The 16,066-nt window shown below is 32.4% G+C and overlaps 1 protein-coding gene across 2 annotated transcripts; it reads right to left on the bottom strand.

Annotated features, from left to right (window-relative positions):
- Window positions 1–13,538: 13,538 nt before the first annotated feature.
- LOC122596453 (molybdopterin synthase catalytic subunit) lies at window positions 13,539–15,335 on the bottom strand. Of its 2 annotated transcripts, XM_043769032.1 has the most exons (3): window positions 15,189–15,335; window positions 13,745–14,392; window positions 13,539–13,667 (listed from the first exon to the last, which is right to left on the bottom strand). In XM_043769032.1, the coding sequence occupies exon 2, from the start codon at window positions 14,359–14,361 to the stop codon at window positions 13,759–13,761; it is 603 nt and encodes a 200-aa protein (XP_043624967.1). In that variant the 5' UTR covers window positions 14,362–14,392; window positions 15,189–15,335; the 3' UTR covers window positions 13,539–13,667; window positions 13,745–13,758. The 2 variants fall into 2 exon arrangements, with proteins under 2 accessions (XP_043624967.1, XP_043624966.1); XM_043769031.1 differs by having other exon boundaries at window positions 13,619–14,392; window positions 15,189–15,334.
- Window positions 15,336–16,066: the final 731 nt, after the last annotated feature.

The raw sequence follows: 16,066 nt of genomic DNA, 5'->3' as shown, positions 1-16,066 counted from the left end.
AATGCGTTGAGGCACAACAGTTGACTGGACATCTAAGGGTAAAACACTGTTTCGGTGCAGGCCACGAGAGCGGTACCAAATCGAGGTAAACTCTGAATTCACGAATTTAGTGAGGGATTAGGGTGTGTTATGTATGATTATTCATTAACCTTAAATTATGGTTAATGGCTCTCTATTTATAATGAGAGTATTTACACATTTAACCCCTCTGGTGTTTAATATGTGTATCATTAGTCTTCATAGTTTCAGTCATCTAATGGGAAATCCTATAGTATGTCTTTAAAAGTAAATACGCCAATTATATATTTACTAGACATAGGGATTTGCATTATCGTCAACTATTATATCAGGAATGATAGATAATCAGACACTAACGTGGTTCCAATACCAAATTCTCACACGTTTTGAAGAGGACAAATTCCAAGAACATGAAGGGGAAATGCGACAATGTTAATAACGCTTTGAGAACGGTTCCAAGAACGCACGAGAACGTGGTCAAGAATTTTGTAGTTATGTTAAGAATTCCAGAACGCGCGAATTTGATCTGAACACCAAAGGTCCTAGCTTTCATAATTGTACATTCATTCTGACTTTATGTAAATACACAAAATTGTTAGTTGGACATAAAATAATGGTTAGAAAATTATGAGTCATGGATTTATAAGAATGTGATTGAAGAGGATATATACAAACATTTGATGGGAGATGACTTAAAAATTAAAATTATGTTCCTTTTGATAGTCTAATTTCCATAGATAAGACTACACCCTGCCCTATATGGCTATATATATAGACCCTCCATAGTCCACATATCATTATTTCCCTGCAACTCTACCTTGCCCTATAGTACTACCGTACCGTTCAATCACATAAGAAAACACTAATTTTATAGGTTCTAGGTAAGTTTGGTTATTTGATTCTCTATCAAGCATTACTTCTTGAAATGAAAGCAAAATTTTAAGCGAAACACATGTTTTTATTAGGTAATATAAAAATAATGCTTTTCAAATAAGATGTAATTAGTAATTTAGACTTGATACCCCTGTAATATATTTTTTTTTTAACTAATACATTCTAGTTTTATATTAGCTTTCTGAAAAACGAAAAATCAAATTATTGGCTTTGAGAAGTCATCATACGCAGTTTATTTAGATATTCAAATACATGTAACGAAATTATTACTTATCCTTAGAATGAATCCATCAAACATTTTAAAATGTAATAATTAAAAAGTATTGCAGAATATAATAATATGAAGTTTACTTTAACCTTAAAAACGATTTTGATAAGATCAATGAGGGCCGTGTCATCATCAACAAACGAACAAAGTAAAAAAGCGAACTAACACTAAAAGAAAACAATAGAGAAGCTTTTCCTCACATTCTAAAATGCCTTTGTCTTCTTGGAAATACGTACTGCACATGTAAATTTTATTTTATATTGTCATGTTGAGTTAGTTCATCATCATCTTTCACACATTATTGACCCTTCCACTTTCAATTACTTGTATCCTTTACAAACTTCAACAATAAAATGTACGGAGTAGTAAATTATTAAGTGAATCCTAGGTTTCTCTATCTTTTCATTGAACTAGCTAGAATTCAATTTGATATATACTAACATCAAATTTTTGCAACATTGGCAATCATTCAACTTAGATTTTTGTTTGAAAACAACTAATTTAAGTATTTAACCATTAAGGACAATCATAGTAGCATAACTTTGAACGATCAAATAGTATATTGTAAAAAGCTAAAGAAAAATAATGTATCACGTGATCGAAATAATAAAATATGAAAATTATATAGTGATAGAATCCTTCAAATAGTCTATAAGAAACAACTAAAAGATCAACTTCATCTATATTTCATATCAAACCAACCCATCGTGATATTTTTTATATCCCATATTTTGATAGTACAAGAATAAAATAAAAGAAAAATTGCAAGTGTACATCCATGGCATTATAGAGAAGCACCTTTTTATCTACAAGCATATCGATTTCAAGAACACCTCATTTTCGGATACGAACAAAATCGTCTCGAGGAAATTTGTAGCATCTCTCGTAGGCAACACACATTTTAATTCTCTTAATGGTCAAAGCCTATATATAGTGATTAGCTAAGAATCTTGATCCATAAATTTTCCCCATATTGTTTTACCAGGTAGGAACTTAAATGTTAGTGAATAGAGACTTTTAATAAGAAAAACTCGAGAAATAAATAAATATTCCCTTTCTTGTAAAAACTACTAAACTTAACAAGTTGTCATGTACTCCATTGTGGCAAGTGATTAAAAAAATAATACTTGGTACATGATGAAGTGAAGTGTTATGGATATTGGGGCATCAAAATCATTGTTGATGTGCGTGTTATTCTTCCATGCCTCTTTCAACACTCAAATATTTTTTAAAGATTGTTTTGGCAAGCAAAAGGCAAAAAAGGGCAAAGTGGTAGTATAAACTATAAAGCTAAAATGGGGTTTACCAACGATGACCTTTTAAAAGCAAAAGCTAACCACCCGTGCCTGCATACATTCTCTCTTCCACTATACAATATACATACACACATCTTTTGTATATCTTTCGTTTTTGAGACTTTTAAGTTTTAACTATTGCCAAATGCCAACATATATAGTTTAGGGATAATTGAGTTTTTACGTTTTAATACTCCATCCGTATATGACCAATAAAAATATTTCATATTTACTACTTAAATAGTCTTTGATTGGCGGAATTTAAAACAGATAAATATTGAGGTATATCAAAATAGAAAAATGACCAATAAATTTGGAACAAAAAGAAAATTGCTAAACAAAAAAATATTTGGAAAGTAATAGTTATCTATCTATTATATTAATAAAGGAAGATTGTGATGATATAAGATTTTTTAAAATTTGTATTACCACAAATCCCCTAAATTTAATTATGACATCATCATATTAGTCTATTTAAAATTCAAAATATATTTTTTTAATATATTTTTTTTTTCAAATATGCATCATTAATATAGATTTTTATTAAATGTCCAAATTATTATTTAAGATTTTAATCACCTTATTTTTTCGTACAATAGGCCGAAACTATGGTATTTTTTTTTCCCGATAACTTTTTTTTTTGCGAACCGAATGTGTTTTAACGTGTGTCCACAACTATACAACTTTTGTGTAACACCCAACATTTAAAAATAAGGATTTCCAAAAACTTTTGCCTAACGGCGTCAAAGAAAGCGAAATTAAACTTTAAAAGTCCAAACCAGCAAAACCTGTTTGGTTTATTCGTTAAATGGTGTTACTAGCCATATCATCAAAATAAGTCTAAATGGAAATCCATCGGTTGCCCAACATTAAACAACCGAGCACATCATCAATACAAGTCATTATTATCTAAACAATAAGCAAATGTCTAAAGCGAGCAGCCACTATGGGTAAACTATAACCAGCTTCAAGATCATCTACCCATGCCTCACATCTTCTCACATCTACCTGCTCACTATTGTTGGACCTGAGGGCACAACACATTTTAAAAGAGCAAGTGTTAGCTAACGAATTAGCTAAGTAAGAGAACACATAATTTATAAAACGTTTGTCTATTTAAAACATTATATAAAAGTAATATTAAGTCGTTAAGGCACATATCATCGAACATATCATCTCATATACATATCATAGCATCAACATCATTCATATTATGATGGGTCATCCTAATGTGCCTAGTCATCTTTTGCATCATCACATATCACATCTGAAAATCTTTATAATTGTGACATAAGTCACGCATCTCGTATAACATATACATCATTATAAGTGAGACATAAGTCACACCCGACTAGATGAACAACCTTACGGTTGTACATCAATGTCGTTAAGGAATGGCAAGCCAATTCTAGGAGTAATCCGTATGTTCAAGGACAATGGGGCTGGTAAGACCTCCCATATTACTCTTCACGTTGTACCTCGTTGCAAGGAGCCACCCGAGCAACCACATCAACGCACTTAACCGGGCTAGGGCAAGTACGAGTTAAGCTTAACACTTTCATATCAAATTTACGAGCTCGATTTCACATCACATATAGTTTAGGTGTTTACACAACCTAAACAATCATCACATATACATCTTTTACGTTTGGGCCCTTAAACGTGCACGTGTCATGGCAACTTAATAAGTCTAGTGAACTAGATGAACAAGCCATGTAATCATGCACATTTCACATATCATCATCATACATCACATTTCATAGCATTTCATTTCATATCATCACATCTCATATCATTGCATAACATTTCATAGCATATCATTACATATCGTATCATTGCATAACATATCGTTACATTTCATATCATAGGGACTGCATTTCAGGCCTCAATAGTCATGTACATAGCCCATATCACCTCCCGTATAACCCCGAATACTCATAAGCAAATAAGTTATTATTAGGGAAGTTATTATATGAAAACCATGTTTATGTTGAACCCTCAGCGTGTCAAAGTAATGTATCTTACCTCGTAGAAGCGTACGCAAACGATAACTAAAGTTATCGGGCAATCAAGTATTCCCGACTACCTATAACAAACATAGGACAAATCAACGAGTGTAAACGAGGCTATACGACCTACATCTCTATATATATATATATATATGTCAAATAGTCTTTGTTGATTACTTCCTCTATTTGTAGACTACTAGTCTATTTTTGACTTCTTAAATCCTTTGTAGACTACTATACTCTTTTGTAGACTACTTTCGCCATCTGTAGACTACCTGACACACTTGTAGACTACTTGACTTTTTTTGTAGACTAATTTCATATTCTGTAGACTACTTTTGTATTTTGTAGACTACTTTCGTATTCTGTAGACTACTTTCGTCTTTTGACTGTATTCAGTTTTGTAGACTACTTTTGGCATACAAGACGACCAAATGGTAGAAAACTTAGTTCTTATGAAATGCAGGAAATTCAAAGACCTTTCCAGGGATATAAAGTTTGACTCTTGAAGTTTTCCAAATGAATGGTTTATGACGTTTGCAAGACAGGTCTGCAGAATTCGTCCGAAACCTGACCACTTCTGGAAATCGACATTTTTCGCATATCTCTGGGCAAAATCACAGGAAACTTTGTTCATAAAGAATTTAGGGGACACATAGACCTTTTCAAAAATATAAGATTCATCTCTTATCTCATTCAGATAAAAAAGATATGATTTTTTCAATGTAACAACAGAATCAGACCTTGAAATCTTTATCGTTTTGAAAGCAATTTCGATCATCAAAAATACATGGCTGATCCCCACGATCTCTACAGTTCATATATACCAAAATATAAATCATTTGACACTATGAAATCATATATTGATTCATGGATTCAATAAGCACATCCGACGATTGATTTGACACCCGTTTTGACCAAAATCGACTCACAAACATAATCGAATCCAACTCAAGCCTCAAGACCAGGTGTGAACCCTATGTTGGTCATATTTGAACATTAAAATGACATTAACAATGATTTCATACCTGTAGGAAATCTTTAGATCCTAAATGATTGCAATAACAATCACCGATTCACCCAAAATCATTGATTCTATCAATAAAACGTATTCAATCGATCAAGACCATATATGAACGAATTGAATAGATGAACATTACCAAAAATCAGTAGGAATTACCATCTTTACCTTAAAGATGATTATAGATTCGATCTACAAGCGGTTAATCACTCCGATTCAACCCGAAATCGCAAGAAACTCTCTAGAATTGCTCAAGAGACAAAGGGGCGGTTCTAGGGCTCCAAGAAGAATGATGAATCAGATTTTAGGGCTAATGATCTGATTAGAAATCCCTAATCACGTTTTTAACTTTCCACATATGTCAAAATTAGTCCCTAGACTTCCGTATGGTTTATTTTAGGCTAAAATCACATGTTGAGAATACTTATAACACATCCAACACTTTTAGCACCTCTAAAGGCATTAAACTATACCTTTAAACATTTATTCAAATCAACCATTAAGGCATTAAAGCCTTACACCTATAGAACCTTCATCACACATAAACCAATTAAGGCATATAAACTTGACGAAACTTAACATTGACTAACGGTCAAGTCAATAAGTCAATCTTGAAAAGTTTGGGATGTTACATTTTGTTTCCATTTATATTTGTTTTTCGACAACATATTGTAAAGCTACCGGGTATCATTCGGTTTATTTGCAAAACGTCTATCAGTTAACCCAGGTTGAAACCGGTTTGATTAGCTAGTAGTGTAATTAATCTACATTGTTACATATATTTAAAACAAGAGACTTGTCTATAATTGAAAAAGAAATGGCTCCTATATCTACTTTTGAAACTTCTGGTATTTTAACATTTGAGGCGAATTAATGGTTATATTCAAGGGTATATTCGTCAATATGGAAATATAACACACGATGACTTTCTCCTTTTACCTTTATGCCCTTTTAGTGCTTGTGATGGTTCTCTTTTTTTTTTTTTTTTTTCTTTAAAAAAAAATCATAATTAAATTAAGGCTTCACAAGTGGGATTTTTTGGTGTATGTTTCAGACTTTCAGTAGATATTGTGAGTTTTTGTGTAATACTTACATGAAAGTGGACGGGAATGTCAAAACAAAAATGGTCACTCACAACAAGTGACAATGATTTTAGAACTTTATGTTATTGATTAGTTTCAAAATCTTTTCGGAAATATTTTGTTCTACCTTCTAACGGGTCTCTTTCAACGAATTCTCAAATCTACTTGCCTCTCTCCGCTTAACATGTCTATTGTGCCAAGGGTATTGCTAGGTGTCGACTATGCGTCACATATTCTTAGTGTTATCTTCTTAAATTATAAATATATAGCGAAAGGTTATTTTTGAAACTCTTAAAAAATCGGAACCTTTAAAAACCTTTTTTCATCAATAAATACAAAGCATGAATTCATGGATTATAAATAGATTTATTCGATCTCTATAAATGCTACGAGTATAAATTTATATCATCAATCAATAATAAGTATGCTTGATCGAACGGTTAAATTTCCATCCAAAATCAAATACATTGATAATAATGTACCACGATTAATTTTGGTTGCAAGTCAAATATAGTACTAGCTAGTTCGTACTTTCATGCAACTTTGGTCTCTAAATTCGTCAGATTTTATGTGAATGAGCTTTTTGTCCTCAAGAAAAATTGCACTGAATAATTTCTTTAATACTTTTAATATATATATATATTTTATCTTTTTACTATATATATATATATAATATATAATTTTGTGTATCACTACGACACTACCCGAATAAAAATCTAAGCTTTTTTAAATTGAATATCTTTTTTTTCCCGAAACATTCTTTTGTCTCTCAAATGTAACATACGTTTTAATATATTCATTTATAACAAACAGTTTGCGTATTAATTTCATACCAACTAAACCTGTAAAACTTATGAATTACTTTATCACATATGCATTTACAATGCACTGAAACTCCAAACAAATAGCCGTTTCTGTTTCGGAAACTCCATCGAAACGGAAACTCGTACAAAACGCGTTTGAAACGTTTCCTTGAAGTTTCCATATAGAGTTAATTACAGAAATCGTCCTTATCGTGGACCTCCACTTGCAGTTTTCGTCCCTAAGTTTAATAAATTACAGTTTTAGTCTAAAAAACTTTGCACAGTCAACACTTTTGGTCCTGAGCATAAACGTCCGTTTAATATGTCATCACGTGTCAGCACATGATGGGTAATTTCGTCTTTTAATGATACAAGGACCAAAAGTGTGGTCTTTTTCTTAACACTGGACCAAATTAAAATGTAATTAACTATAAACTTTTTCATCATTCATATTCAAATCCAAGATCTTATCTCATATTAAAACCCATTACAATCACATTTACATATCAATGAAAAAATCCTTCTAAAAGAAATCAGATTTCATACAATTAAAATCTAATATCAAACCACAAATCATTTTAGATCTTCAAAATTTTGACAAAAAAGAAAAAAGAAAAGAAAAAAAGATGTTAGTAGATAAAACCAAAAACTAACTCATAAGAAAAGTTTGAAACACAAATTTATATATATTTGTGATTTGAACAAATATTTCTTGTGGTGCAGATGAAACATGAGACACTACATACAAATGAAGACATACAAAAACAAATCTACACGTAACAATGAAGTGGTTTTTTTTTTTTTTTTTTTTTTTTTTTTGAGTTTTGAAGAACCCTAAAAATCTGGGTTTTTTTTCTTTTTTTTTTTTTAGTTTTTATCTTCAAAAATAATATCAGCTAGGTTTTGGTGGAGATTGTAGTGAGTTCACTGAGGTAATTGTATGATAGTGGTGGGTGGTCAAACCGGTCTTATTGTCTTCAAACAAAAAGTGTGGTGGTTACTGGGTGTGATTTTAAGTTTTTGGATCTTTGAAAAAGAAGAAAAATATTATGATTTTTGGTTCCTTCAAACAAAAAGTATAGATATAGATATGGATATAGGAATTGGGATTACTGTCTTACTGGATATAGAAATTATGATGGTTTTTGCAAAAGCTCTATTTACTTTGTATGATGGAAAAGGTTAATTTAATGGGAAAAAAATCCATGAAATAAAATCAGGATATGATGATAAAACATAGATATGATGAGTTTAATGTTTAGATGGTTGTTGTTGTTGATGATGATATAGAAGATGATGGAAATGGTTGTCGTTGATGTTGTTGACGATGATGTTGAAGATGATGGAGTTATTTACATTTTTGGTCCCTGAATAATGGAATGACCATTATACCTTTGGCATGCAGGTCATGTGATCACATTTTTAACGTCCATTTGAGCTGTGGACCAAAACTGTGGACGGGACAATTTTTTGGACTAAACCTGTAATTTATTAAACTTAAGGACGAAAGCTGCAAGTAGAAGTCCACGACGAGGACGATTTCTGTAATTAACTCTTCCATATATACCGAAACGTTTCTGTGAAGCTTACCGTATCTAATTAATATTAGGGTTTCAATGAGCTTTCTATATTCCAAGAACGACTGTCATTTTGCGATTATGCATACCTCAAATACAAACCAACCACATTATACAATTGAGATCACCATCAGACTTTTTTAATTCCAAAAAAGCTTAGTAAAAATTTAATCTGTGATCAACGGTCACCATTTCTCTATATAAAATCAATATATATTTATTATTTATTATTTTTTATTGTCGTATCTTTGCCGTATCCGTATCCTAAACTTTTCAGTTTTACCGTTTTCCATTCCCGTATCGTTCCCGTACCCGTTTGCGATATCCGTTTTGGTGCTACATAGTTTACAATACATCATGTTACAGGTCTACATAAAAAAAAACGTCATGTACGTTACTTTGTAAATAATCAACAATTATTACTTTTATCCGCAGCAAAGCGCAAAGCTTTCCACTAGTTTATTAATAATTTAGGATTTCTATCGACACGTATAAAACAAGGGTTGTTCTTTGCCTTCTTTATCTCTTCTCCTTTTATTTAACTTCAAAAGAAATAAATTCCCGAGTATTCTACCGATAAAATACTTTCTTTTTTTTTTTTTTCAATTTACACGTTGGGTCCTTTTAAATGTATTTCTATACCATAAATAATTAAACTTTTAATTAATCAATGAAAGATAGACTATAGATACCTAATATAATTATGGGCTATTTGTTTGAAAAGTCATTTAACTTGTCACAAATACTTGTTTTGAGGTCCAAACAAAAAAGTTCTCTATTGTGAGAAACAAAACCGACTAAAACATATATTGTGGGTCCATGTTCAGGTATCTGATAACTTTTAATTTTGAAATTAATTATCGCTTTTATTATTGCTTATATGGAATTACCATGTCATTTATTTTATTTAGTCACTCAATATATTATTTTTATATATCTATTCCATGACTTCTGATTTATATTTTTTTTCCTTTTTTCGGATGATCATCTTTTTCCTTTCTTTTTTAATTTCCAAACCAATTTCTTTATGGCTTCCTTCAATCAATCTCTATGTTGCTTAATCACCCAACATCTCTCTTTTGTTGATCCCGATCTCTTTTTTGTTGCTTAATCAATCTCTATGTTGCTTAATCTGGACTTTGTTCTTAAATGACACTACCTCACCGAAGTTACCGGGTTATCGGAGTTGAAGACCACCTTGTTGGAGTTTGAAACCACCTCGCTAACCACCACACTCACACCTAGATCAACAGTCCAAAACCACTAGCCACCACCATCCAAAACCCCAAAAGTTAGCGGTGGTGGCTGGTCAAACCTCCCGCCGGACTAATAAACGTATATCTGAAATTCCATTTAAGAAAAAACGTGACTTTCGGTCAGGCAACCTAACGACGGTGATAAATCCAGATCTGAATTTCCATATCAGACCCCGATCTAAACACCGCGAGACTTCCACCCAAAATTTTGACCATAGATAGTGTGAATATGAAAAGAAAGTCAAACACCAACCAGATTCTCGATTTATATGGATTTGTGGATCTATGATTTAGATTTGATATAGTTTTGTCATCTTTGATGTATAGTTCTCTAGTCTTATGTTGTTGTTCTTTTATGTAATACGGAACTCATTTGTATAAATGGATGGATTTAGATTCTATTGATAGATATAGCCAAAGTCATAAAGATGTGGATATAGATGGAAGAAGATTTATTATAAGTTATTTATTTTGATGATGAAATTAAAATCATGAAGATGAACCATTCGTTGCTTTCAGAAATTCTGGAACTAAAATATATGTTTTTATTTGTTTTTTTATTTACTTCTATATTATCTTATAAAGCATTTTGTTTTTTTTTTAAATCTCAAAAGATCATTTGAACTATCTAAATTACCTTCCTTTTTTATTCGCTAATTTAAACATCTCTACCTAATATACCCATAATACCCTTAAATTCCAACCACTCATTTTTTTTTTCTCCTCAAATCTCAACTACTCATTTTTTTCTCTCTCCTCCATAAATCATTTTATTCCTCTAATTTATTCAAAATCTTTTATCTCAAAAACCGTATATCGATAAATTATAAAAATTGTATGGTGTTCTTAAAATTTCATGCTCTTTCAATAGAGATGTCATTCGATATACTTTCGACGAATTTTTAAATCTGAGTACGGAGCCCATACGGCTAAGTCATTTGGCTATCGTACTTTATGACTTATCACCTCTATGACCTATCACCCCCACCATCTCATCGCCGCATTGCGCGTGTACTATTGCTCGTTATAGTAGTGTATTATGTGGGTTTTAATGTACACATGGCTGATCTATCTAAGCAATGACTGGTTCCACCTCATCCATTAGCCGGTACAGACCTACAATAGATGTTTTAGCCAATTTTGTTCCCCACAATAGAGAACTTTTTTGTTTGGAGCCCAAAACAGGTATTTATGACAAGTTAAAGGACTTTCCAAACAAATAACTTTATAATTAAATCACTTATATTATTTTTTTAATCATATTATTTCTTTCTAGATAACTTATGACATGTTTTTATCAAATGATTGACCCTCATATTTTTGTTATGGTTTAAAAAATCGAGATGTGAAAAGTTATTTATATGTATATAATAAGATGAAGCGAATTGACTAAAAAAATCTGGTTAAAAAAGTTAGTTAACTCGAGCTTTATGATGAATCACACCTAACCAGAGCCGGTGAATGAGTAACCAAACTCATTATAACATTCATATGACTCGCAATCAACAAGTTCAAATCTGAAGCCTATATTACATGTTCAATGCATTGTATGGTCTTCAAGCCTTCTGCTCTAATACTTTAGTTTGAGTCAATCAAATGAAGGTTCATTTTCCAACTTTAGTTGAAGGATGTTGTCTTTCAAATATAAGTTGTTAATAAGAAGCCCATAACTAAATCTAATAAAGTCAATTTAAAAAGAAGCCCATAACTAAACGTGGGCAAAAGATCAGAACCGGTGGAACCGTTTCCAGTCAACGCGACGAAGAACCGGTTCGGAACCGGAACCAGTTCCAGTCAATGCGACGAATGGTGAACGTTTGACCGAATTATTTTCAGTTTTTTTGTCAAAGAACCAAATTTGGAATTTATTTTTGGATCCGAAAGTGGAACCGGTTCTTGAGGAACCGATTTTTTTGTCCCAAATCCGGATAATCCGAAGCGATTTTTTTGGAACCGTTTTTTTCCCCATGTCTACCCATACAGTTAAGCATATACTGTCTAGTGTCTAATAGTACTTATAAGCCCGTACAAATATTTTGAAAGGTTTAACGAACCCACAGCTTAAAAGCCCAATAATCAAGCAAGATAGCCCATGCAGTTTTTATTTTTATATGTATTCTTTCCCGTGCAAATGTGCAATGGCGAAGATGCATTCAATGTGCATCTACAATGAGAACTTTTTTCATCGCTAAGGTGTTTATTATTGAACAGACTGGTTTCGGTTCTTGGTTTGTCCGTAATCAATTGTTCTGATAAGGTTATATGGGGTTCGAAATTTTTGTAAACTTGATTTGTGTCAACATCAAATCAATAACATCTGGAAATCATTTAAAATTGAGTTTTTTTGGAGTTGCGTTCAAATACTGAAGGCCCCTGTGCTGCTTAATAGATGTTTAATGACTTGGTTTTAGCAAGGATGCATGGATGGTTTTATTTCGAAAGAAACTGCTGCGCCAACGTATACCATAGTTGGTTGTGTAGAATTGGAAATGATGTAACATGAAAGTTTCTTAATGAAGGAAAACGAGATTTTTGCACCTATTTTGCATTCAAACGAGAGTTTTTTCCTTTGTAAACTGGAAGAGGCCTTCATGCATAACTCTTTTAGTATAGTGTTCGGGACATTGAGGACTCTGTTGCGCCAATCCAATGTCTTTGTGTCAAGACCGAGTGGGCTGGCACATAATAATCTCAGATTCTCAGTAAGTAATGAAAGATGAGGTAGAGGAAATCTCTGCCAGATGCAAACCTTAAGCAAAGACCATGTAATACTATTAGACAAGTTACATATACTTTGGTTATTGATTTATATTAGAGGGTATTAGAGTGTATTTATATAATCTATTTATATGGTGTAATCTCTTATTCATAAACGTAATATACAATACAATCTTTTCATTGTTTATCTTGGCATCAGAGCCAAAGGGTTACAAACCCTAATTTTTTTTAATCTTTTCATTGTTTATCTAATACCATGTACAACCAGCTCTGGTTCATTGTGACAACGAACACACCAGATTGGGACAATGGTACACCTTTCTGAAGCATAGTGGACCTGCTTGGTAAGTAGTTGAGATGTGTATTGTCTAACTACAAATATTACACATCACACAATTGTTTATATAATTGTCTTTGTGTTTAACGGGATTGGAATTTATAACTCGTGAGTATCTTTAAAACTTATTCTAGGACCTTGGTCATCCAAAACTAGAAGACGAACCTGTTTGATACTACAATTACAAGTTAAGAATAGGCCTCCAAGTTATAGAGATACACAAATAACATGACACATTGACACCTTAGAACTCATCCAACTTTCTAAACTAAATTGAAATAACATTATTACTCCATCAAAACAAGATTAGTACCAGCACATAAAGGCATTCAACATGAAATAGTATCAACTAAGCAATTGCCCAGCAGTAGGTGTAACCTTCTGTATAACTGAAAGGAATATACTTCATATATCATCTTTCACAATTATACATAAAACAGAACAAAATCCAAAAAAAAAAACTTACAAAATTCTTGACAATCATGGATTATCATTGCCAGATTTTACGGATCCATCATCTTCCACCTTTACCTTTGGCCTGCAACAAGAATTTTTTACAGGTGCTGCCACTTCCTCACTCTCCACCTTCACTTTTGGTCTACAACAACCTCTACTGTTCCCAATCTCCGGCCTTCTTTCAAGAAACTCTAAGTTTTCTTTCCAAACTTCACCATTTGAGTAAACCTCTTTTTTCCATATGGGAACTGAGGCCTTGATCTCATCAATCACAAACTTGCAAGCATCTAATGCATCAACCCGATGAACTGAGGAAACAGCAACAAACACACTCGTTTCACCCACTGAAACACGGCCCAATCGGTGAGCCACAGCAATAGCATTGAGATTCCACAAGGACCGAGCTGATGAACATATGGTATTGAGGCAACGCATAGCCATTGGCACATATGCTTCGTATCTTAATTCTACTACGGTCTTTCCATCAAACGTATCACGGGTATTGCCAAAGAAAGTGGCAATCGCACCACATTGTGGGGAGTGGACAAAATTTGTGTACTTGTTGATATCAATTGGGTAATCTTCTCCCAAGATTTCGACCAAGTTCTTTTCGTGTTCACTGGCCATTACTTGCTTATCTCCACAACTTGTTTTCCTCCTTAGAGAATTCAAGAAAACAAAATAAATCTCAACAAATTGAGAAAGTCAACAAAATTAAGAATGAGATATTATTAATGTAAATAATTAATATGACTCTTGGGGATTAAGGGGGGGCATGTTAGGTGGTAAACGGTACAAAACATTTTTTAATTAGCTAAATTAACTAATTAACTGGATGGGTGTGAAGCATCACGATCCCAAACCTTAAACAAGAGAAAGATAAGGGCTTCATATACTGCCTCATTAACATTAAAACTTAATTTCAACATAAACTTCACTTCATCGAGTGCACGTGAATGCAATTTCGATACAACAAAGTTCATTAGTGATCCAAATGCTATACTTAATGAGCGAAAATTAGCAATTTGTTGAATAATATACAAATGAAACCAAACATCTATATGAGTAACATGCCAACCTTATTAGATACAAAGATGAAATTATTTCATCAACATTATACAAATATCCACTAAAGTTACCATCAAACTCACCATAGGGTTTTAATTATCACAACACATCCACAGTTGCTAAAACTAATGCACTGAAAAACACATTATATATCAACCAAAACATTATTTAGGGTCTAAACTCTAAAGTTACTTTACTTATAGGCTATAGCTTACTACTTATGATTTAAAAAAAGTTTGTATTCCAATTTTTTTTAAAAAGTTTAAACAAATCCTAACAATGATAAAATAATAATAATAATAACAGAAATGACATATAGACAGTTGAACTGTGCCACTGTGGCCTCTAATAGTAAGGTATATACTGGGAAAAATTGGAATACAAACCTTTCTGCTGATTATGGTCTGGATGATTGAGATTACTTTCAACAGATATCCCCTTTTATTGTTACATACAGCTTAATAATTTAATATTTATCTTTTGTAACCATTTTGTGTATGTCAATAGAGAGAAAAACGGAGACATACATATGGATTCTGTTCACTTTTTGTGGTTTTGACTTTTGCTGTGTTATGTGTTTTGGGCTTTAAAAAACTGTAGCCCATAAAATATATATTTCTCGTTATAGAGCAATAGTCCAAGTCAAACTGAAATGGACATCCTATCTAGATAGTCCAGTCCAATGATATATTCCATCATTTCATCTAGCCGTGCCCATCCAAACCGGTTTGGACCGACCTGGTTCGACCAAAACCGAAATCGAGTTCGGTTAAAACTGATTTTGACCAAATCGGTTTGGTTTCTAAGCCAAACCGGTGGTTCGAAATTGGTTCAGGAATTCTATGGTCAAATCGCTTTCAATACCGGTTTCACCAAACCGGTTTGAGAAATCGGTTTCAAACCTATTCGGTCCGAGATACCGTTTTCACTTAATTTGAAGTATTTTTTGTGAAATAACTTGGATTTTTTGTGTTAATTCACTAGATATTATTCATTGGAAGGTATTTTGGGTCTTAGTCTCGAGTCATAAGCATTCACGTGGCCAAAAAACGATTTACGTAGTTAAAAAGCGACTTTTTAGCATTTTTAGTGATTTTTCACTTAATTTTAAGTGTTTTTTGTCAAATAACTTGAAGTTTTTTGTGTTAATTCACTAGATGTTATCATTTGGAAGGTATCTTGGGTCCTAGTCTCGAGTCATTAGCAATCACATGGTCGAAAAATGAACTACATAGTTAAAAAAAGTGGCTTTTTAGCATTTTTA

Source organism: Erigeron canadensis, chromosome 4, assembly GCF_010389155.1.
Source record: "Erigeron canadensis isolate Cc75 chromosome 4, C_canadensis_v1, whole genome shotgun sequence".
NCBI lineage: Eukaryota > Viridiplantae > Streptophyta > Magnoliopsida > Asterales > Asteraceae > Erigeron > Erigeron canadensis.
The sequence above is the reverse complement of the archived record's forward strand: the minus strand, read 5'-3'. Positions and strand labels throughout refer to the sequence as shown.

Excerpts from the sequence above, each read along its gene's own strand:
- LOC122596453 (XM_043769032.1), bottom strand. The coding sequence starts at position 14,361 with ATGGCCAGTGAACACGAAAAGAACTTGGTCGAAATCTTGGGAGAAGAT.